Genomic DNA, 22,056 nt, shown 5'->3' with positions numbered 1-22,056 from the left:
TAAGCCACTTTTGAAATCAGGTTTATATTAAGCTATAAAAACTCGCACCCTGTCCTGAATACATACATACAAAAGCAGTGCTATCAAAAATAATATTAACAACGTCAAACACACTAACTCCTACAAATGTACAAAGGCCCTTGTGCACCATTTACATGGGCCAGTTCCTGCCCACAGTACCTGGAGAGAGGGGGACAAACCCAAGGGTTCCGGCTCCAGACCCCACCTCAGCACGCTCAGAGGCATGAGGCTGAGTCCTGCCTGCGTCTGACTGCGCCCTCTCAAGCTGAGCGGGCCTCGGGGGCCGGCAGAGGCCTAGGAGCATTCCCGGAGCCATGTTTTCCCCGGCGTGGGATAAGGCACCGTCCAGGGCAGGGGGTGGATGGGGGTGCACGGAGGGGGCAAAATCATGTCTCCCACGCCGGGAAGCCCACATCCTAACACCTGGAACCTGTGATTACGTCAGGGTCTGTGGCAAAGGGGGCTGAGGCTGCAGGTGGGGTAAGGCTGTTAATCAGCTAACTTTAAAATAGGGGCTGATCCTGGGTTATATGGTGGGCCAAAGGTCATCAAAAGGGTCCTTAAAAGTGGAAGCAGGGGCAGGAGAGGAGATCTGAGGTCTGTGATGTGAAAAGGATTTGACTGGCCACTGCTGGCTTTGAAGATGGAGGGAGCCACAGGCCAGGAAATACAGGCAGCCTCTAAAAACTGGGAGAAGCAAGGAAATTCCCCCCAGAATCTTCCTGCTGACACCTTGGCTTTAGCCCTTGAGACCTGTGTCAGACTTCTGACCCCCAGAGCTGAAAGGTAGGTTCTGGTTTCAATGACCATGTCTGTGGAAATGTGTTACAACAGCAACAGGGCGCTGGTCCAGAGGCCAAGGGGTCAGAGGTCAAGCGTGCCCTGCCCAGACCTCAGGCTGACTTCCAGGCAGCGGCCCCACGGAGCACCCCCGCCCCCCCACACCGGGCCTATCCCTACATGGAAGACCCAGGATGTCCAGGGCCCAGATGGGAGTTCACTGTTTCCTTTGTTTTCTAGCTCTGCCTTCGATTCCACGGACATGCTGAGCCCCACTCACCGTAGTCCTGGGCCAGAGGAGGCGGGATAGGCGAGGCTCAGCCCCTGGCCCTCGGCAGCTGGGAAGGCGCTCAGACCCAGCCATGAGGAGGACAGTTATGATAGACTGTGGAGGGGCCCCACGGACCGGAGGTGACCCAGGATCTCTGACCCTGGCCACTCTCCCTCCCAGCTCCCTCCATTGGTACATGCACGATCGACCGTCATTTACAAAGAGTCTCTCGGGGATTGCCTCACTGCCTCCCCACAATGGGCGCTCCCGCCCGCACGGGACGGGCACGTAAACCGGTCCTGTCCAGTTCCAGCCGCCCGGGGGCTTGCGCCTTAGCCGAGGCTGGGCAGGAGCCGCAGCAGCAGGCACGAAGCCTGTTGAGGGGCCGTGGAGTGGAGTGGTTGCCCACCAAGGGGGGTGGTGTCCGATGCTCACTGGGTGCTCACAAGCAGGCCAGGCTGCAGGGAAAGCTAACCGACCTTTATAAGTGAAAACAGGGGCTTGGAAGACTGGTGCATTCCCGTGCTGACGTCCAGGATGCTTCGGATGCTCCTGACCTCGCTGCTGGACAGGTTTCCCTTGATGGCCAAGATGGCACTCAGGTGGCCTTTGCTGGCAAGGAGAGCATCCTGTCAGTCCAGCCTAGTCACCAACACCCCTACTCACACTTCTTCCCAGCTGCCCAGACTCCTGGCCCAAGCCACAGGGCCCTGCAGCCAAGCCCCTGCCCACGAGGGGGTCACTGTCTCCTTTGCCCATTGTGCTCCACCAGCCCCAGACACCTGTCCTTCCCCAGCGTGCACCAAACTCCTGCCGGCCTCAGGTCTTTGCACTGGCTGTTCCTCCTGAAATGTTCTTTCCCACACTCTGGAGATGAGCAGCTCCTTCTCACACTTTGGGCCTCAGGGAAAATGTCACCGCCCCCAAGATTTCCCATCTCTAAAGTCAGCACCTCCTGTCATTCACAACCTTGGTTAAATAACCTTTACAGATCATAACTGTATTTCTTTGCCTGATTACCTCATTATTACTAACCTGCATTAGATTGTAAGCTACACAAGGGAGGACTGAAACCTGGTCTGTCTGGTTTTTTTTTTTTTTTTTTTAAGATTTTATTTATTTATTTGACAGAGAAACGCAGCAAGAGAGGGAACACAAGCAGGGGAAGTGGGAGAGGGAGAAGCAGGCTTCCTGCGGAGCAGGGAGCCCTATGCGGGGCTCGATCCCAGGACCCTGGGATCAGGACCTGAGTCGAAGGCAGACGCTTAACGACTGAGCCACCCAGTCGCCGCTACCTGGTCTGTCTTATACTTCATTGCATCCCAGTACCTAGAACAGAGCCCGGCACTTAACAGGAAACCACTCAATAATTGGTAGGATGGCTGGCTGGCTGGCTGGCTGGCTGGAGGATGGATGAGTGGATGGATAAGTGGGTAGGTGGATAGATGGATGGGTAGATGGATGAATGGATGGATGGGTAGATGGATGTATGAATAGGCAGGTGAATGGATGGATGGATGGATGAATGAGTGGGTGGATGGGTAGATAGATGGTTGGGTAGATAGGTAGAAGGGTGGGTGAACAGATGGATGGATAGCTACGTGGAGGGTAAACGAGTAGATGGATTTTTTATATGGGTGGGTGGATGGGTGGGTAGGTAGATGAGTGAGTAGATGGATAGGTTGGTGGGTGGGTAGATGGATGGGTGGATGGATGAATGAATGGATGGGTATATGGGTAGATGAATAGGTAGGTGAATGGATGGATGGATGGATGAGTGGGTGGATGGGTAGATGGGTAGACAGATGTTTGGATAGATAGGTGGAAGGGTGGGTGAGCAGATGGATGGATAGCTACATGGATGGGGAGATGAGTAGATGGGTAGATGGGTGTTTGTATGAGTAGATGGATGAATGGGTGAGTGTGTAAATAAGTAGCTAGGCAGGTAGATGGATGGAGTGGATCAACCAGAGGCTAGACTAGGCTGGACTAGGCTAAGCAATCCAAATCAAGACTGTTCAAACTTTCCCTACCATGTCAGAGGACTCAACCTAGAAAAACAATTGCCCTAGCTCCCCAGATCCTCAGAGGGCTGGGGGGTAAGGCTCCACTCTGACCCCAGGGCTGGATCCTAGCTTAGCATGGCTTCTAGCAGGTCCCTAGTCTCTCTGGTCTCAGTTTCCCCTCTAAGGGGGGCAGTATCGTATCAGGCTAAAAGTGTGGACTGTAGAGCCAGACTACCTGGCTTTTCCATCTTGGCTTCACCCCTGGCTAGCTGTGTCACCTCGGACAAGTTCCTCAAGCTCTCCAGGCCTCCTCTGGAGAATGGGGATGGAAAGCCTCTCCTCCATAAGGCTGTAGTGAGGTTCCAGTGAATGAGCCACCGTAACATCTTAGCACCGTGTCCGGCGCTCGGCCAGCACTCCGCAAGGGTTAAGTGCTGGGACGGCGGCGTGGAGGCCGGCATCAGCTCTAGTGGCCCTGAAGTCCCGAGTCCAGCCCCACCAGGCTCTGACCAGTGCCAGCAGGGCCTTGCGGACGGCCCCGGCCCGTGGTGCCCTTGCTCTCACCTGAAGTCGGGGTACCAGGTAGCATAAGTGGCCACCTCGATCTTGATGGCACTGGGGTCTTGCAGGCGAATGACCTCGGCGAGCTTGGGGAGGGCGTGCTGCAGCCAGGTCGCTGAGGAGCCCTGCAGGCACAGGTCTGGCTGGAGGCGGGCCGCCCCTCCCCCGAAGGGCACCCGGGGGCCCAGGGCTCAGGTCGGACGGTCAGGGCTGGGGAGGCCCGGCGGCGGTCCTGGCCCCGCAGGACTTGGGGGAGGGGCAGGCAGGAGCGTCCGGACGGTATATACGGTACGTACGTTCTGGGTGCAGAAGCGCTGGATGACGTCGGCGTCGGCCAGGATGTGCTCGGCCAGCTGCTGCTGCTGCTGGGCGGTCTTGAGCACCAGGCTGCTCTTGCTGAGGCGGATGATGTACTCCTTCACCAGGTGCAGGTGGATGATCTCGGCGAGCTCCTGGCGGGGCGGGCGGGCAGCGCTGGGTGAGCCGCGCGGGCGGGCGCTCCCCAGCGCCCCTCCAGGCCTCGGAGCCAGGAGTCCGGGCAGGGCCGGGTGCATCCGTGTGCTGTGTGTGCGCCGCGCACACGTGCTAGGGCGTGTGTCCAGACTGCCCCCCGCGCCCCGCGCCCCGCGCCCCCGCGGCCCCGCCAGGCCCAGCCACCGGCCCAGCGCCTGCTCACCTCCCGGAAGCAGTCGTGCAGTTCCGAGAACTCGGGCAGCCTTTCGGCCACGGTGGAGAGAATTTCTTCCAGGGTCTGCGCCGGGGCCGCCCAGCGGGTCTGCGTGAACCTCTTGAACAGCGGCTGCGACAGGAGAGAGGCAGGATGTCTGGTCACGCCCTGCGGAGGAAGGCCCGCGGGCCGCAGACACACGCACAGCGACACTCGCGGCCCAGCGCAGGGGCGGGGGCTCGAGGACTCCCAGGGAACTTGAGCGGAACTCGGGGCCCTGTTCCCAGACAGGAAGTGGAGACAGGGTCCCTGGCCCCTTCTCCAAGGTCAACCAGCTGCAGCTCTGGAGCCAAGCCGGCCATCTGCCTGCCGTGAGGCCTTTTCCACCGCCCCCCTCTGAAATAAATAAATTCCTGCATAAACAAGGACTTGTGCTTGGCGGGGCCTGTGAGGACGCGTGCCAAGTCATCCAGGGTCACCGCCCGGCCTTCACCCCCGGCTGGCTACCCACGGCCTTCCGCCTTGGGCAGCAGGGACAAGGCGGGCTCCCGTGGAAAACAGGCAGGGAACTCCTCATCCTCTTTCTTTCAGGGACCCCTGCTTCACCCTCTGCTAAGGGAGCCAAGGGGTTTCTGTGGACTTCTTGGCCCACAGCAGGTGGGGCAGCGGCTGCCAGAGGCTCTGAGCATCCCTGCTGGGAGGAAGGCGTGGGGATGGGGCGCAGGCAGGAGGGTCTGGGGGAGCTGGGGAAGGAGCACAGAGGCTCAGGGCTGGGTTGAGTCTCAGAGCGGGGAGAGGCACTAACGCTTCTCTGCGGGTTCCCAGCCCAAGGGGCCCCTCTGAGGCCAAGCCCAGGCTGAAGTGCTGGGGATGAGGTCACAAGCCCTCGTGGCCCCCATCACTGCGGTGGCACAGGCCTCACGACAGCTGGCCACACACGTCTGGGTCCCTGCTTCTGCCATTCCTCCCCTCCTGGTCCCTCTCTGCATCGCCCCAAAGCTAAGCTCAGCAGGCACCCCAGGGAGTCAGGCTCCAGTACCTTCAGGTCCCCGAGCAGGCGCTGGAGCAGGGTGTCGAAGCCGTGACTCTTGAGCTCACTCAGGGGGCTCAGCAGGTGGCCCGGGAGGTCCTGTGGGGTCTGCCACTTCTGCTCCATGGAGGTCCTGGAAGGACACGGATGGGGCAGGGAGGTAACACCAGCCCTGTCCAGACTACAGTCCCCTACCCAGAGAGCCTACTGGCCCTAGGCAAACCTTCCTAAACCATCTCTTCACTCTACAAGCCTCCGTGACTCCCCACTCCCTGTGGGAGCAAGTCCGGACCATCCCATCCCTGCTCCGGAGGCAGCACCTAGCCTGCTCACCCGCAGGGAACACCTGCACTACGTGCTCCTCATCCACATCTGCCCAACAGACACAACCCGCATCTGTTCCAGAGGGGTGTTACAAGCATGAAATAAGGAATAAATCCTTCGCATGATGCTTGACCCAGCAGCACTTGATAAATGCCTGCTGCTGCCGCCCCTACAGACCCCGGCCATCTCCTCACAGCCATGCCCATTGTAATCCCACAACTTTGCTCATGCTGTGCCTCCCACCGCACACCGCACCCACGGGCCTCCCCTCCCCCTCCCAGCCATCCTCTTCCTCCAACAGCCCAGCAGGCCCGGCGATTCCCAATTCCCGCTCCCACAAACCCCTCCTAGTGCCCTTACCCCCTTACCGGAGGGACAAGCAGTTGTTGATGTTGGCAATGACATTGGCCCTGTAATTTCCCAGCTGTCTGCATCTCTCCAGAAATTCATCAAAGGCTCGCTGGTAGCTGGTGAAACCAGAAGGGGCACATGCAAGGATGAGCACAAACACTGGGACAATAGCAGCCTCCGGCCTGCCCCCCAGGCCCCCTGGGCTTACAGAGCTCATGTCAGGTTGACAGGCTCCCTACGGCCCCCGGGGAGGGGCTGCTAGCCCCTGAACATCAGTAACTGGCTTTGCAGGCCAAGGCCAGTGGGGCCAAGGCCCCTGCAGAGCTCCTGCGGCCCCACTCCTTCCCCCCAGATCCTTCTAAAGCTGGAAGACAGGGGCGGGGGGGGGGTGAAGGCAAGGGGTACATGGAGGAGTCCTCAGAGGCAGGGAGGGAGGCAGCCAAGAGAAATGCAGGGCTGGAGACCCAGGGTACCGCAGAAGGGAGGCCAGGGCCTCAGTCCCTCCTGGGGCATCCTTTTCGCAGCTGGAGGCTGCAGTGCTAAGGGCTTCCTGCTCAGCCGTCTGATCACCTGAGGCTCTCAGGGCTCAGGTGGGAGGTTTGGGGGGGGCGGGGGGAGGACTCCTGCTCATAATGACAGACACCCCAGAGGCAGGAAGGGGACGCTGATCTGGCTTGGATACCCAAGTGGGACACGGAGCGCAGGTGGCTCTGAGAGAAGTGGCTACAGGGACCAGGCCCCCCTCCCCGGCACAGGCAGGCGCACACCCACCTCCTCAGGAATGCAGCCAACTCCAGCAGCAGCAGGTGCTTTATCTGCACGCCCAGGTCAAGGGTGATGCTCTCGGCCTTGGCCTGGCCCTGGGAGATGATCTGCAAGGGTGAGGGGTGAGCTGAGACGGGGCAGAGAGAGAGGGTAGGCCGGCACAAGGGGAGGGCGGTGCTCAGAGTGGGCACGTGTATGCACACACATGGGGTAGGCGTGGGCTGTGCGAGAGCCCAGCGGGCGGGCTGTGTTACCTGGATGACGTCGATGGCCAGCTCGCTGTGGCAATGGCCGTCCAGCCTCTGGGGAGCCACATCCCGGGCCCAGCGTTGTGACTCCAGCTCCAGGGCCCGGGCCATCAGCTCCCTCACACTGGCCTGGGGGCAGGAGAGGCAGGTCAGGGCAGCACAGAGCCCATCGGCCAGGCCCACGTGGGAGTCCCTGTCAAGCTCCTTGCCTGCGTCCCACCTGTCTTCGAGCCTCCCCTAGCTTCCTTCCTGCCCTGCCCTGGCCCCGGTCCCTGGCGCTGGACTCACCACCTCATTGGACAAGAACGTGGCCTCCAGCAGCCGGATCTGCCTGGGGGGCAGAAGGCTCCCAAGCTGGACTCTCTGCAGCTCTCCCCCCAGCTTGGGGCTGTTGATGATGTCACTGCAGGCAGAGGGGGGCTAGCATGAGAAAGACTGCACCCACTTAGCACCAGCACTCATGCAAGAGCCCACCTTCTCAGCCTCGGTCTCCCGCAGGCCCAGAATTTGATCGCCCTCCCCCATCCCTGCTTCTCCAGCTCAGGGGATGGGTCCCCGGTCTGTGCAGTTGGGTTTGGGTCAGAAACCTTGGAATCTTCATGCCTGCTCTGACTCATTCCCCCCCATCCACTCCTACTGAAGCAGATCAGCCTCAAGTCACCCTGCCCGAGGCCCTAACCACCACCATCATCTCTCGCCTGGCTGGCTGCAGGGGCCTGCTCTCCAGCCTCCTGGGCCCCAGCAGTCCCTCCTCCGCCCAGCAAGCACGACTTTGGAGTCTGGCCCCCTCCCTGCCACAAGGCCTCCAGCTCACACAGATACAAAACGGCTCCTTCGGCTGCAGACCGGCCGCTCGCTCTCCAGCCCCCCCCCCCACCTCATTCCCTCACTGCACTCCAGGCCTGCTGACCTTGGGAATCCTGCCAGCCCGGGACCAGCACCCCCAGGCTGGCCCTGCTGCCCCCCAAGGGCGGGTCGGTGCAGGCAGGAAGGGCTGCCCCACCCCAGCTACTCCACTCACTCTCGTGGCGCCTGTGTGGGATCCGGGAGCCCCAGGGACCGTCCAGCCCTCCCTGGCACTTCCTCAGGGGCCTTTGTCTGCCCGGACACTCAAGAACCACCCTCTCACCCCTCTCCCAGCCTGGATGTGGCTGGGACCCTGTGCTCCCTGTCTTCTGGCCACTCTGGCCACACAGGCCTCAACGGCAGCCCCCTGCACTCCCTCTCCCCGGGGCTCTGCCCTGCTGGCCTCAGTTTCCTGCCGTGCTGACCCCAGTGGGCCCCAGGCCAAAAGCCCTGAGGTCACTGGGACAGGAAGGCTGAGGTGCAAATGCCCAGTATTTCCTGGTGAGTCAGGATAAGCAAGGAGAAACTGGTTCACGACTGGCCTGTCTAGCCCGCCATCCCTGCCCTATGCCAGTTTCCCTATGCCCTGCTGACTCACCCACCACCTCCACGGCACCCTTCCTCTGGCCCCCCGCTGGAGGCTGAGCCACTGGCACCCCCTGAGACCACCAGCCACCCAGATGTGTCCGCGAGACCCTCAGTCACTGCTCACACACGTCCAGGCTTCCTGCAGGCTTTACCCTGGGGGCCAGAGTTAGCCCCCACAGGAAGCCCCGGCCTCCCATGCCCTGGGCATTCCCACCCAGCACTGCACTCCTCACCCAGCTTGGACAAATGACAGATGTGCTCAGGATTCCAGGGAGTCCAGGTAAATCAGAGGGTACCTGAGGCACTCTGCTCAGAGCCGGCCTCCCACCCAAGGAGCTCTGAGCCTCGGGGACCAGAACCGAGTTCTGCCGTGGGCCCACGGGGTGACCCTGCACAACGGCCACATGGCCCTGCTCTGCGTCTATTCCCTGTGCTGCCTGGAGCGCCCCCATAGCCTGCCAGGTAAATCCAAACACTGGCCAGCTCTGCACAACTCCCAGGAAGTCTCAGCGCTCAGCCCGGGCAGCCGAAGATGACTCCCTTGGTGGGGAACACCACCGTCCCTCCACCTTCTTCCAGGCCTGCCCTCTCCCCTCCCCTGCCTGCCTCTCTTCCTTCCAGCAGCAGGCAGAATTTGGTTCCTCCTCCTTCCCTCCTCCTCCTCCACCACCTCAGGGTTGGCTTCCTCAATCGACTCAGGCTGCTCAGGGCCCCTGCTGGTGGCTCCCACAGTCCCTGGTCTCCTCTGCCACCGCCCTCCCTGCTCTGGATGGTCACCGCCTCACCCCGCTCCTCAGACTGGGAGCTCAGGAATGAATGATGGAGTCCCCGCCATTCCCCGTGCCTCAGCGTCCCCGACTGTAGAACGTGGCTGCAGCCAGGAAACCAAGGACTCCCAGCGCAAAGCCCACGGAGCGCAGGCCCTGCTCCCGAGTCTCCCAGCCTCCGGCAGCGCGGCGCCCACTCACTTGGGGTAGAGGTTCTGCACCCAGACCAGCAGCATGTAGGTGTCGCGCTCGCACAGCTCGAACTGCGCCATGGCCGCCAGCTGGGCCGCGAAGTGCTCGTGGTAGCTCTCGGCGTAGGCGGCCACCACGTCCAGCTCGGCGGGGAACAGCGGCTTCAGCCGCTCCACCACGGCCTCCAGGTCCTCCTTCATGGTGCGGCCCATGTGCAGGAAGAGGCGCTCGGCCTCCGAGCGGCCCTCGGCGCCCGCGGCCGGCCGCGCACCCAGGCGCTCCTCGGCCGCCTGCGCCACCCCGCGCCGCCACCGCTCCAGCCAGCGCCGCGGGCGCGCGCTCACCAGCGCCGAGGCCCCGGGCCCGTCGGCCGCCGCCGCCGCCGCCGCGCGGCCGTCCTCGCGCTCCTGCTCGGCCAGCACGGCCAGGGCCTGGCGCAGCCGCTCGGGCGCCGCGTCCAGCGGCCGCCGCAGCAGGCCGAGCACCTGCTCGCGCAGCAGCACGTAGAGCGCCTCCACCTTGCTCTGGCGCCGCACCAGCTCCTCGGCGCTCTCGCCGCCCGCCTTCGCCGCCGCCTGCAGCTCCCGCTCCAGCGCCAGCAGCGGCCGCGCCGCCTCCAGCCGCCCGCGCTCCAGGTCCGCCTTGAGCTCCTCCACTGCGGCCGGACAGCACGGGGTCAGCGCGCCGGCCGGGAGGGGAGGCCGCGCGCGACAGGGTCGGGATGCGCCCCGAGGGGCCCGCCGGCGCCCGCGACCGACTGAGCCCGGCCGGCCGCCTGCGGCCCCAGGATTAGGCGGCGCGGGTGAAAGGCGGCGGGCGAGACACGAGACACGGCCAAGGCCATCTCTGCGGCCCTCCCTGTGTCCAGGGCGAGTGGGCCATTCGCTCGGATGAGCCCCGGCCAGCTCTGATCCCGGATCCCTACCCCGCCTGGGGTCCCAGCCTACCTGTGGGCGGCGGGCGGCTGGACTCCGCTTGGGACTCGGGGTCGCCCTCTGGCTCTGCTGAGCTGGGCTGACCTTTCTTCTTCCTCCCTTTAGTGAAGATGCTGAACATGTCGGCCAGTCCTTTTGGCCTCTTCTTCTTCTTCTTTTTTGCCTCCTCCTTGTCCCTCTCCGGGGCTCCCTTGGCCTCCAGGGGTGGCACCAGGTCTTCAGAAGAGGCCTCTGACATGGAGGCCTCGGATTCCACCTCGGAGGTGGAGGGCAACTTCGGGGAACTTCCGGGGAAGTCAAGAACCCCTGGCACCGTCTGCTGGCCTGGAAGGGCTTGGAAGAAAGTCATCATCTTCAGCATCACCCGGGCTCAGGCCTGTGGATGGGCAAGAGGACAGGGAATGAAAAAGCAGCTGCAGTAGACAGGCCCGAGGACACAGCCGCGGTGGTAGCAACGAGCACGCTCCACCTCTCCTCACCGGACGACTATCAGGGTCTGGCTATCTCCTGGCCCAGAGGGGCACCCACAGTTCAGCTCCCTCCCTGGACACCAGTTTCTCAGCACCCACAATTCCTCTTCCAACACCCCCCAGTGCCTCCCCAAATCACCAGAAGCAGGGAAGGATCTGGAGATGCCAAGTCTCCCAGATGGAGGGGGCCTTCACTTCATTTTGGCAAATCCTTCCTTGGCAGCCCACCCTCTGGGCAAGGAGAAAGGACTGGAGGGCATGAGTGCCATCCTGCATCCCATGAGACCCTGGGAGAGGTGGCAGAGCACAGCACTGTCCCACCACACAGAGCAAGGATCGAGGTCCAGAAAGGTCGCAGCGCCAGAGGCGGCTCCATCCTCCGCACCCCATCCTCCCTCTCGCCCGGTTCTTCTCTTGTCTACGTGGAGCCGCTGAGGGACGATTCAAGCAGAAACATGGTTGCTCTGGCTGGGACTCTGGGAAGCAGAGTCCGACCCCCTACCCTGGCCTTGCGGCTCAGGTCTAGAAATCATAGTGCCCTCCCAAACTTCAAGGGGTGGGAAAGGACCTTGAAGACTTTCACATGTCAGCAGGGACAAGGGGTCCAAAGAGGCACCGAGCTGCCTGAGGTCACCCAGGAACTCAGGCCAGGAACCAGGCTTCCTGGCTCCCGTTTCATCCTGGCTGCTCCCAAATGGGGTGACATCATCATCACAAAGGCTTCCACTTTCTGTGCCCTCCCTGCTACCCATCCCATCTCTTCCTCATTCCCTTCTGGGGGTGGTGGTGGTGGTGTATTATCCTCATTGCACAAAACTGATCCAGGGAAATGTCCCTATGGTTGACAGCTTAGGCTTGAAACTCAGATCACCCGGTGCTGGGTCCTCCTGCCTCCATGTCCCCCACCACCTTGCAGGCTGCTTTCGGAGATGCAGGACCCCCTTGTGCCCAGCAGCACCCTCCCCAGCACCATGGCTAAAATCAAAGCAAGGCCAGGACCAGTGAATGGGGAACAGGGCTGAGCCTAGGAGAGGGGAGAAAGGCAGGGCTGGGAGTGGGGAGCAGATAGGGTCAGGCTTCCCTGATGATTGGGGCGATCCAGGACCATAGCGCCTGCCCCGCCCACACACACCCAAGAGTAAGTACAATGAGTTGTGACTCGTGCAACACTATGACTTTGATTCACCTCTGCAATAGCCCTGCAAGGCAGGTGGGATGATCCATCATCCAGGAGAAACTGAGGCAGGGAGGGGGTTTGGGAGGTGCTTGCCCCAAGCACATAGCAGGCATGGATTAGGTCTGTCAGACTCTTTCCACAGCCCCTACTACCTCTCCACCAGCCCAACTACCCTGGGCCTCATCACAACCCCTGAGTTTGGCCAGAGCCACCTGGGGGGCAGGAAGCCCGAGTTTCTCCCAAATGGCTTCACCAAATGCCCTCAGCAGAGTCTAACACTGCTGGACCTCAAGCGCCTCTCCTGTGCCATTTGGGCTGAGAGTTCCCCTCCAGGGCCAAGTGAGGGATGCTCGGGGAGCCGCAGAGCCAAGGTGCAAGGCCACGAGGCTCTTCTGCCCTGCCCACCCACTGGCCAAGCTCCCTCTCCTAATCCATCCCGTTGTCGCGCCACATACCCACAGGAGCTGGTCCGGCCACTGGCTGGGGCTACTTAGCACCACCCTGACTGAGCAGACCCCACCTCTGCTCTCCAGCTAGGGTGAGGGAGAGGGCCACCCTGACCCACCAGCCTCACCTCTACGCGCGCGCACACACGTGCTAGGCTCTATCTGACCTCAGACCTGGCTCCTGCCGGTCCCCATATAACATCACTGCCTCCTTGCCTCTGGTATAAAATCCTCCTCACCCTTCCAGGTCCTGCAGCGGCCCCCTGGGCTCCATCCCAGGCCTTGGTTTTCAGAGGCAGCTGGTGCAGTGGAAAGAGAAGCGGCAGGGGGATCGGCTGGACCACTCACTAGCGTGTGGACAACACCTCCCTACCTCCATCTGTGAAATGGGCATGAAGACCCCCACCCCACAGTATTGCTGCAGGAATCGGCAAAACCCTGCAGCCCCGTGCTGGCGCCTAGCCAGCCTTCTTCGTAAGGGTATGTGTCCCGTGTCCCTGTGTCCATCAAGCCACACTCAGCACCGGGGTAGAGCAGAAGAGGGCAGGAAAGGCATTCCTTCAAGCCTGGGCTCTAGGCTGGGCACACTGACAAAAGGGGCCTGCTCAGTCATATCATGTGACCACAGCCTGTGGCCCCACAGTGGCCCCCTCTCCTGACCTCCCAGCTTCTCCTCAGGCACCGCACACCCCCTATGCTCCTTCCTGGGTCAGGGCTGAGGCCCACAAAGCCTCCCATGGCCTCTGCGCCTGGCTCCTCTGTCCTGGCCGGGAAAGGGAGGGCATAGCCACCCCCCCAGTGAGGACACCCAGACACAGGCAGCAAAGTAACTTGGCCGGCCAGCCTTCTGCAAAAGGAGCAGAGACCCCTGCGCCTTCCCCCCACCCTCCTCCCTCCCTGCCCTTTGCAGGACCGAGGCCCGGGTGGCAGTACCAAACCCGGGCCCCCTGCACCCTGGCGCGCCGCAGCGGCCTCAGTTTCCCTAGAAGTGGGGCTGCCGGAGGCCTGGGGCCCTCGGAGCGTTGTGCCCCTCGGTCGGGCCGTGCCGGCCGCTCCGTCGGGGGGGCCGGCCGGGACCCCGGGGTGGAGGCGGGCGGGCAGCCGCGCGGAGCGGCGGGGGCAGCCGCGGCGCGGGCGGAGGTCACTTACTGTGTCCGGGCCGGGCCGCCTCTGTCCCAGCAGAGCCTGGCGCCGCCTGAAATAGTCGCAGACTCCGCCCCCGCGCGGCCGCCCGCTCGCCCCGCCCGCGGCAACCGCGGAAAACCCGAGGGCGGAGGCCAAGGCGGAGTGCGACCCGGGGCTGCCTGCGTCCCCGAGCCCGAGCCCGGAGTCGCGCGCGCCCCGCCGAGGGCAGCGGGGGTGTCACTCCTTGCCACCGGCCCGGGCTGGGTGGCGCGGCTGGCCGAGCGTCGCCGCTGTGTGTGGGGCGCAGGGAACCGCACCCAGGGCGGACCGGGCTCAGCCTGCCGCGGGCCCATTGTCCGACGGCCGCTGCTGATTGGCTGGCTGGAAGGGGCTCCGCGCTCGGGACCCCTTGCCCGCGTCACAGAGCGGCGCCCACCCCAGCTCGCCCGACTCTCGCCCCGCGGGGTCCCAGGGACCGTCCCACCCCAGCTCCCTGGGCCGCGGGAGGATTGCTCCCTCCGGGTAGAGCGTCCCCACTCAGGGAGGCCCGGAAAGGGGCCCTGCTGGAAGAGGCGCTCTAAGGGGAAGTGGGTGCAGGCAAGGACAGCTGTGGACAAAAAGCACGTTTGCTGGGTGCCTGGCATTCGCTCTCATTATCAAGCCTTGCTAGAAAGGGGACTATGGCTCAGAAAGGTGAAGCGACCTGCAACTCGCCCGAGGTCACACACCCGGCTGCAGGACTCCCACTGGAGCACTTTCCCTTTCTGGGACTGGGGTTGGGCAGAACAGGTTTTGGGTCACACCAGGTCCGGACCCCAACAGCTGAGGCTTGATCTCAGTCAGTGGAGACTTGTCCTTCCTCAGCGTGGCCGTTTGTCTGGGTCTGTCGTGGGGTGGGGGTTGGGGGGGCTATTGCTGGTGAAGAGCAACCACTGGGGACTCACCCCCTTCCCCCTTTCTCATTTTAGGAATTCCTGCCCTCTGGAAAGAACCGTGTCATTAAGGAATTTCCCAGCTGGGCACCAGCTTCCCTTTTACTTTATTGCTAGAGCCCCTGCTCCTCCCATCCTTTTGTTTGCCCCTACCCTTGGTCTCTCCCTCCCTGTGGATTCCCCACTCCCCCCTATCAGTTGGGCACAGATCTCTGAGGCCTGGGAGTGGGGGGCAGGGGAGCTGGGGGTGCCCCTTGGGACTGAGAACTTCCTCTTCCTCCTTGGGAGTGGTAGTCAAGTGCCAGCTTTGGGCTTGGCCATAATCATGTCCCTGGGGGGCCTTGTGGGGAGGGGGACATCAGGAAGTGGCAGTAAGATGGATTCCACACTCTCTTTCCCAGAGTCCCTGGGGGAGTGGGGTTCAGGGTGACAGTTTTCAGACAAGCTCGCAAAGCCACAGTGCCCCAGGGCTGGGAGGGTCATTCCTTTCACTCCCCAGTGAACAGATGAGGAGACTAAAGGCCAGGTCCCCAAATTCATCCAGTCACATAGGGGCGATGAGGATGAGAAGCAAGGGCTCCTGGCTCATCACCTCGGTGACCTCCCTCGTTATGCAATCCCCACATTTCCCTGCCAGGCCTCCTCTCCTCACCCTGAACAGATTGGGAAATCGCTGGAGAATCTGAAGCTTTCTGAGTCATGGGTGGGTGGGGGGCGGTTGTCAGGCCCACAGATCCCACTATCCCCCCCCACCCCAGCCCAGGATCCTGATCAGCAGAGGCAGGAAGGACACTTCCCAGGGCAGGGGCTGGGCAGCCGACCTTGTCCTCCGATGCGCAGGCTGCCTGAGCTCCCTCTCCATGGCCAGGAGTAGGGAAAAGTCACCTTCTCCTTTGTGCTTGCACCAGTCACTTCCCCTTTCCTGAGTTAAGATAGGAGGGTCAGAGGTCACCTACATGGAGCCCCCAACACAAGGGAAACCCTCTGAAAACAGGGTTGCATAGAGCCAAGGGATGACAGCCGGTGGGGCAGGCACTAGCCTTACCTCTCATGATAGATGAGGAAACCATCCTCAAGAGGCCAGATGCTTCCAGAGGGAGCCAAAGGCCAGCCAAGAATTCCACCCCCAGCAGGAAATGAGCATCAGATGCTGGTTGGGAGTGTTCCTGGCCAGCTGCTGTCCCATTTGCCTTCTCCCCAGGGGATGGGCAGGGGAGACCAGGCCAGCTCCACCGGGAAGAGAGGACAGCAGGCAGAAACTGACTGGCAACAGACCTCCCCAGGCCAGCCCAGAAGTCAAGTGTGCCGGCACCGGGCCGGGCCAGGAGCAGTGGCCAGCTCCTTGCAGGCAACCCGGGGCCTCAGAAGCCCAGGACCCATGTGCGCTGGCCTCCCTGCCCTCTGCTCAGACATGACAGCGGATCAGTTTTTTGAATTGTGATAAAATACATGGAACCAAATTTACCATATTGACCTTTTTAAGCATACAGTTCAGGGACATTTACATTATTATGCAACCACCCCCACCATCCATCTCCAGGACATTTCTCACCTTGCAAGAATGAGACCCCAGGGCGCCTGGGTGGCTCAGTTGGTTGGGCGACTGCCTTCGGCTCAGGTCATGATCCTGGAGTCCCTGGATCGAGTCCCGCATCGGGCTCCCTGCTCGGCAGGGAGTCTGCTTCTCCCTCTGACCTTCCCCCCTCTCATGCTCTCTCTCTATCTCATTGTCTCTCAAATGAATAAATAAAATCTTTAAAAAAAAAAAAAAAAGAATGAGACCCCGGACTTATAACACTATTTCCCCTTTGCTTCTTCCCTGAGTCCCTGGCAATCACCGTTCTACTTTCTTTTCATAAATTTGACTATTCTAAGTAGCCCACAGAAGTGGAATCCTAACAGTATTATCCTTCTGTAACCGGCTTATTTCACTCAGCATAATGCCCCCAAGGTCCCTCCATGTTACAGCAGGTGTCCGATTTTCCTTCCTTTCTAATATTGAATAATATTTCATTGTTTATCAGTGGACGCTGGGGTTGCTGCCACCTCTTGGCTATTGTGAATAATGCTGCTTTGAACATGCGTGAGCAAATACCTAAGACCCTGCTTTCAATTCTGTGGGTAGCATCTGATTTCATTGACCTCCGCAGGTGCCAAGCTCTGTCCTAAGTGCTTTGCGTGCATTAACTGATTTCGTCACACCACCTTAGGAAATGGGTACTCCTTAATTATTCCCTTTTCACAGATGAGGAAAACAGGTTCAGTCATGTGCCAGTGGGTATGGAGCTCAGGGTGCCATTAGTAAGCACTGCGCTATATTGCTTCTCCCCCAGTCTGAAATGCAGCTTGACATACTTAAGTCAGACTCAAGTAAAGGCTGCCAGAGCAGAGAGCTGAGATGCAAAAACGGGAGGTTTTATTGCCCTCCACTTCTTTTTCGTCTCTGAAAAAAAATATCCCCAATCTCTTTGGTCAATGACTTGTTTGGTCAATTACTTGAGTCTTCACCTTCAACCTGTGGGGCAGCAGGTGGGGCCAACTCCGTCCTGGCAGCCCAGCCGGGTTGGGCCAGAGAATAATACAGGGCAGTGTGTGTGTGTGTGTGTGTGTGTGTGTGTGTGTGTGTGTGTGTGACTGGTGGTCCTCCCTCTCCTCTGTCTCCTGGCTGCCTGAGAACCTTGCTGGAGAAAATCTCCCGGAAGAGGGGGACGCTGCAGGCAGAAGGAGAGTGCGGTTTGCTGCGGGGCGTCAGCGGGTGCAAAGGCCCGGGAGGGCATTGCATGGGAATGAAGGGGCTGTGGGTCGCTGGGCCTGGCTACCCTGGGAGCACCTGGCCAGGGTGCCTTGATCACAAGGGGAGGGCTCCCCGGGACTGGGAAATGAGGGCATTCCAGGATATCACGGAGCCCTTCCCCCCTGGCCAGGCCCACTTCCCTCTGAGAGATGACTTGCACTTCCCCCCACCTCCACCCCAGCCCCACTGCTTCCTTTACTTCCCAGGCCAGCCATCACCTGACCCGGGATCCCTCCTAGGGCCTCTTGTTTCCAGGGATACCCCACTCACCAGCTGCACTGGGCAGAGCCATTGTACCCCCTGGTGACAGATGAAGAAACCGAGTCTCAGAGCGGTAAGCGGACACCAAGTTTGCGGCCTTGAGGCTGTGGTCCCTGCTACCACCCGGCCTTCCCCAGAAGGGGAAGTCACTTGCTCCGGGGTATTTGAAGGGACACCAGACCTCAGCCGGGGTCGGCTGACCTCCTCAGGGACCACGGGATGCCCAGGGACAGCTGACCCGGAGCCTCCCTCACAGGGCATCCCCACCCACGAGGGCGATCACCAGGCCAGGTGTTTACCAACAGAGACTGCCCCTCCTTCCACCCATGGAGGAAGCCAGGTCATGTGGTCCTTTCTGTGTCTGGCAGATGGAGAAACTGAGGTGAGGGTAAGTGGCTTTTGCGCGAGTCCCAGGAGGCTGGCCCACCTCAAGTCGGGCGCCCTTGCCGGTGGTGGTGGAAGGTGGCTGAGTTCAGTTCCCACCTCTTCAGACCTGGATTTCCAGGAAAACAGCCGAGGAAACTTGCTCCCCATCAGGCCCCACCCAATGACGGAGGCAAGTCACGTGGCAGGAGCTCCCTGGGAATCCCAGCATTTCAGGGGCCTGACCAGGCCAGGAGGGGAGCAAGGCTGCCCCCAAACCCTCAGGGCCTGGGTGTTGGGAACTCCTCCTCCGATAAGACAGAGAGGACACCCCGCAGCTCTGGGCTTCTGGACTTTGGAGAAGGAAGGCAGAATGGTGGGGGCTGAGGCATGAAGACCACCTGGCCCCTGGGGAGCTCCATCACCGACATCTGCATTTTTAGACACGTGGCTCCATCCCTCAGGCCTCAGTCTTCCCTCTTGGAAATGGAGGTGACACGTGCTTGGGAGGTTGACAGGAAAGGGTTAGAGGAGGTGGTGCACGTAAATAACAATAATGCCAACTGCAGGCCGGGCCCTCAGCCAGCACCACATTTGCATTTTCTCATGGAATGCTCCCCATTTTACACCTGGAGATAGAGCCCAGAGAGGCGGGGTAACTTGCCCAAAGTCACACAGCTAGGAAGGTGCAGAGCTGGGGTCCCAGCCCAGAGGTGTCTGGACCCAGAAGCTGATTCTTAACCCCTGCACCGAATCCACGGGAAGGAGGAAAGCCATGAATCAGCAAGCACAGCCCAGGCACACACGGTGCGTGCCCCAGAAATGGCAGGACTTCTCACGACCTTCCTCTTTTCCAAGATCCTGAGATTTCATTATTTGAGGATTCTGTCAATGTAAGAGCATTAGGTTCTTCATCATTTGCTTTTACAGCAGCCCTCAAGAGGGGCTGCCCCATTCCCCCAACCCAGGTGCCTCAGCAGCACCTGACACTTGATTATTCACGAACATTCCTTGGATGAGCATTGCTTCCTATCCTGTGAGGAGCCCTGGTTGCTTCTGGGGAAGGACACAAGGGATGGAAATAAGGAGACATCTCCCCTTATAACTTTTTTGTACTTTTTAGATTCTGAGCTATGTGATGGTGTTGCTATCCAAAACATGATGAGAGTTAAACACTGAAAACATCTGGGGCGCCTGGGTGGCTCAGTCGGTGGGCGGCTGCCTTCGGCTCAGGTCATGATCCCAGGGTCCTGGGATCGAGCCCCGCATCGGGCTCCCTGCTCAGCGGGAAGCCTGCTTCTCCCTCTCCTGCTCCCCCTGCTTGTGTTCCCTCTCTCGCTGTGTCTCTCTGTCAAATAAATAAATAAAAATCTTAAAAAAGAAAAACACAAAAACTGTGGTCCTGGGGCGCCTGGGTGCCTCAGTCGTTAAGCATCTGCCTTTGGCTCAGGTCATGATCCCAGGGTCCTGGGATCGAGCCCCACATCGGGCTCCCTGCTCCGGGGGAAGCCTGCTTCTCCCTCTCCCACTCCCCCTGCTTGTGTTCCCTCTCTCACTGTGTGTCTCTCTGTCAAATAAATAAAATCTTAAAAAAAAAAAAACAACACTGGAAACATCTAACAAATACCTTTTAAAGGCCACCAAGAGGTGGGGATGTATGCGTGCAGACACAGTACGGGAATCCTGCGAAGAGGAAAGTCTTTGCAATGACTAGTCCAGGCCCCATGGGTCCCAGGAGAGAAGCAGACCCAGGGGTGGGTTTGACTTGTCTGGGGTTCGTCCCTTCCAACCATTTCACCAGAGGAGGGGGCCCTGGGAGGCTGGGCTGAGACCCTGGCAGCACTCACCAGTGGGAGCTCCCGGCCCCCGGCACATCTCCCCTGCAAGGAGGGCCTGCACTGCCACCGGGGGCAGGGGGCTGATTCCCCCAGACTCAGGGCTCTGTGAGGCTGGCCCTTGTCAGCAGCATCCTTGTCTCCCCCCAGACCTGCGCACAGGCCCACTGCCCAGAGCTCCACGAGGAGAAGGGCCCCTCCGGCCTGCTGAATTCCCAGAGGGATCTCATGGTAGCAAAGGAAGGAAGTGACGATGGGGATGGGGGGTGACCCTGGGAACGCTGCAGCCTCCTCCTCTCCCCTCCCCTGCAGTGGTGGGGGTCTGCAAGGACCGCATCCTGGCCGATGAGGATGCTGACCCCATGAGGTGTGGGGCCAGGAAGGAAGGGGCTGGGGTCACCAGGCAAACAAGGAAGAGGGAGAGACTATGCAGGCTCGGAGATGACATGCTGACGCGACACTGCCAGGACCTGTGGATGCTCTCATCTACCCCGTGCCTCAGAGGAGACGGAGCCTCTGAGTGGAAATGGTCATCGGCAAGAGGAAGGCAGGGCCGAGACCTGAACACACTCCTCCTGCCTGGTGTGGCCCCGTGGGTGTGTACGGCACAACACGCTTGAGGGGCGCTGGGCCTGAGCGCCAGGGGACCAGCAGGGAGAGGTACCCAGAGAAGGCACAAGTCCCAGGCTGAGCTAGGGGTAGGGGCACTCAGGTCCCCTCCCGACACCCCAGGATTGTCTTTGGCCTGGCAGAGGACTGGCAGGCTGTGGTACCCATCGTGTCCTTGGACCTGAGCCCTCTGCCCTGGGCAGGATGCCCCTCTGCACTTTCTCACTGCCCTCCCCAGGCTGGGCTGGGGTCCCAAAAACTGCTAGAGGGGGCCTTGTTTGTCCCACAGGCTCAGGGCCAGAGACCAGAAGCAACCCCCGATCCATGAAGGAGCCCCAGGAAGTGTGGCACTGAAGGAAGCCAAGCTGAGCTGGAGAAGAAAGAGCAGGGAGCTATGCCAGAGAAAGAGTGGCCAGGCAGAGATGAGACCAGGGATCAGCTGGTAGGGCCCAGGACCCAAGTTCTGGGGGCAAATAGGATGTCTTGCTCCAGAATGCAGGGGAATGCAGACACTGGGCACGGCCCCTCCATCCCCAGGCACTGCAGGAACACACATGCACACGGGCTTCCTTATCAGCCAGACAACCTGGCCCACAAGTCCGGAAGCTGCCCTCTGAGCGCCGGCCCCTCCCCCATGCTTGGCCTGGACAACAGGATGGCCAAGGAAATACGCTAGACTCTCAGCAAGGCCTCCTAGGACCTGGTGGGCAGGGAGCACGGGAGGGTCTCGGGCAGAATGGTCAATGGCCAAACACCGGCTCCCTTGGTCTGGTCCTCCTCTGGGCCCAGCCTTCCTGACTCCACCTTCGTGGGAGCTGCTATCCAGCTTTCTGCTCATCCCAACTTAATCTCGGGAAGCCAGCCCCAGTGTCCAGAAACTGCTAGGCTCACAGGAACACACACGAGGCACACATACCCGCTTGGGCATGAAGGTTCCAGCCAGGAAAACCTGACTTCCTGTCTCTAGGCCCAGACACGCTCAGGAAGATGGCCCGGGTCTCAGCCTGAACCCTTTCCACCGAGGCAGGAAGCTCCTGGCAGAGAGCAGCTCCTCAGCTTCAGCGCCTCTTCCCGGCCTCCTCCCGGGCATCTGCCCCACTCACCGACCTCACAGACCTCAGGCTTCGCTACCACTCAGAGCACCCCCACTCCTGCCCAGAACTGCTTAGCTTCTGTTTGCAGACTGTGGTCTGGCCGGGCCCCGGGCACACGGGGTGACAGGAGGGCCAGGGTTCTGGCTTTCAGGCTGGCTTATACTTCAGCCTCCCCAGCCCGGGGGGCACAGACAGCACCCCCATTTCATGGCTAGGGAAAACAGAGGCACAGGGAAGTAAAGGAATTTGCCTGCTGTCTCATGGCTGGGACTGAACCCCTCCCCACCTCTCCAACCTGTCTTGGAAACCCAGCCCCGGGATCCTCAGCCTCCAGCCAAGGGGCTCAGGCAGGGCCAGGCCTGTTAGGGTCAGGGTCAGGGCCAGGGGCTGCAGGAGGAGGCTTCCACGAGGCGACTGGGGCTCCAACATGGGGTATGGGCTCCTAGGGAGAACCTGGACAGGATCTGATCCAGCCCTCCTGCAGCCCACCCCACCCAGGTGGTGCCCCTCCAACACCTCCCTTCCCCCTGGCTCTGAGGGTCTCAGGCTACCTGTGCTGGGGCCTGGTGTGCAGGAACCTCCACCCTCTGTGGGCCTC

At 60.9% G+C, this 22,056-nt stretch overlaps 1 protein-coding gene across 2 annotated transcripts; it reads right to left on the bottom strand.

The window, feature by feature from the left end:
• Nucleotides 1–8: 8 nt before the first annotated feature.
• On the bottom strand, nt 9–13,750 carry TNFAIP2 (TNF alpha induced protein 2). Of its 2 annotated transcripts, none has more exons than XM_045901572.3 (12): nt 13,595–13,750; nt 10,365–10,728; nt 9,427–10,072; nt 7,313–7,427; nt 7,031–7,153; nt 6,783–6,883; nt 6,029–6,127; nt 5,346–5,469; nt 4,316–4,438; nt 3,936–4,091; nt 3,643–3,764; nt 9–1,684 (listed from the first exon to the last, which is right to left on the bottom strand). In XM_045901572.3, the coding sequence occupies exons 2-12, from the start codon at nt 10,711–10,713 to the stop codon at nt 1,543–1,545; spliced, it is 2,100 nt and encodes a 699-aa protein (XP_045757528.1). In that variant the 5' UTR covers nt 10,714–10,728; nt 13,595–13,750; the 3' UTR covers nt 9–1,542. The 2 variants fall into 2 exon arrangements, with proteins under 2 accessions (XP_045757528.1, XP_064427707.1); XM_064571637.1 differs by lacking the exon at nt 13,595–13,750 and adding an exon at nt 12,685–13,276.
• Nucleotides 13,751–22,056: the final 8,306 nt, after the last annotated feature.

This window comes from Mirounga angustirostris, unplaced genomic scaffold, assembly GCF_029215605.1.
Source record: "Mirounga angustirostris isolate CCGP_5_RB_7025 unplaced genomic scaffold, mMirAng1.0.hap1 SCAF_9, whole genome shotgun sequence".
Taxonomy (NCBI): domain Eukaryota; kingdom Metazoa; phylum Chordata; class Mammalia; order Carnivora; family Phocidae; genus Mirounga; species Mirounga angustirostris.
Note: the sequence above shows the minus strand (reverse complement) of the source record. Positions and strands in the feature narration are given on the sequence as shown.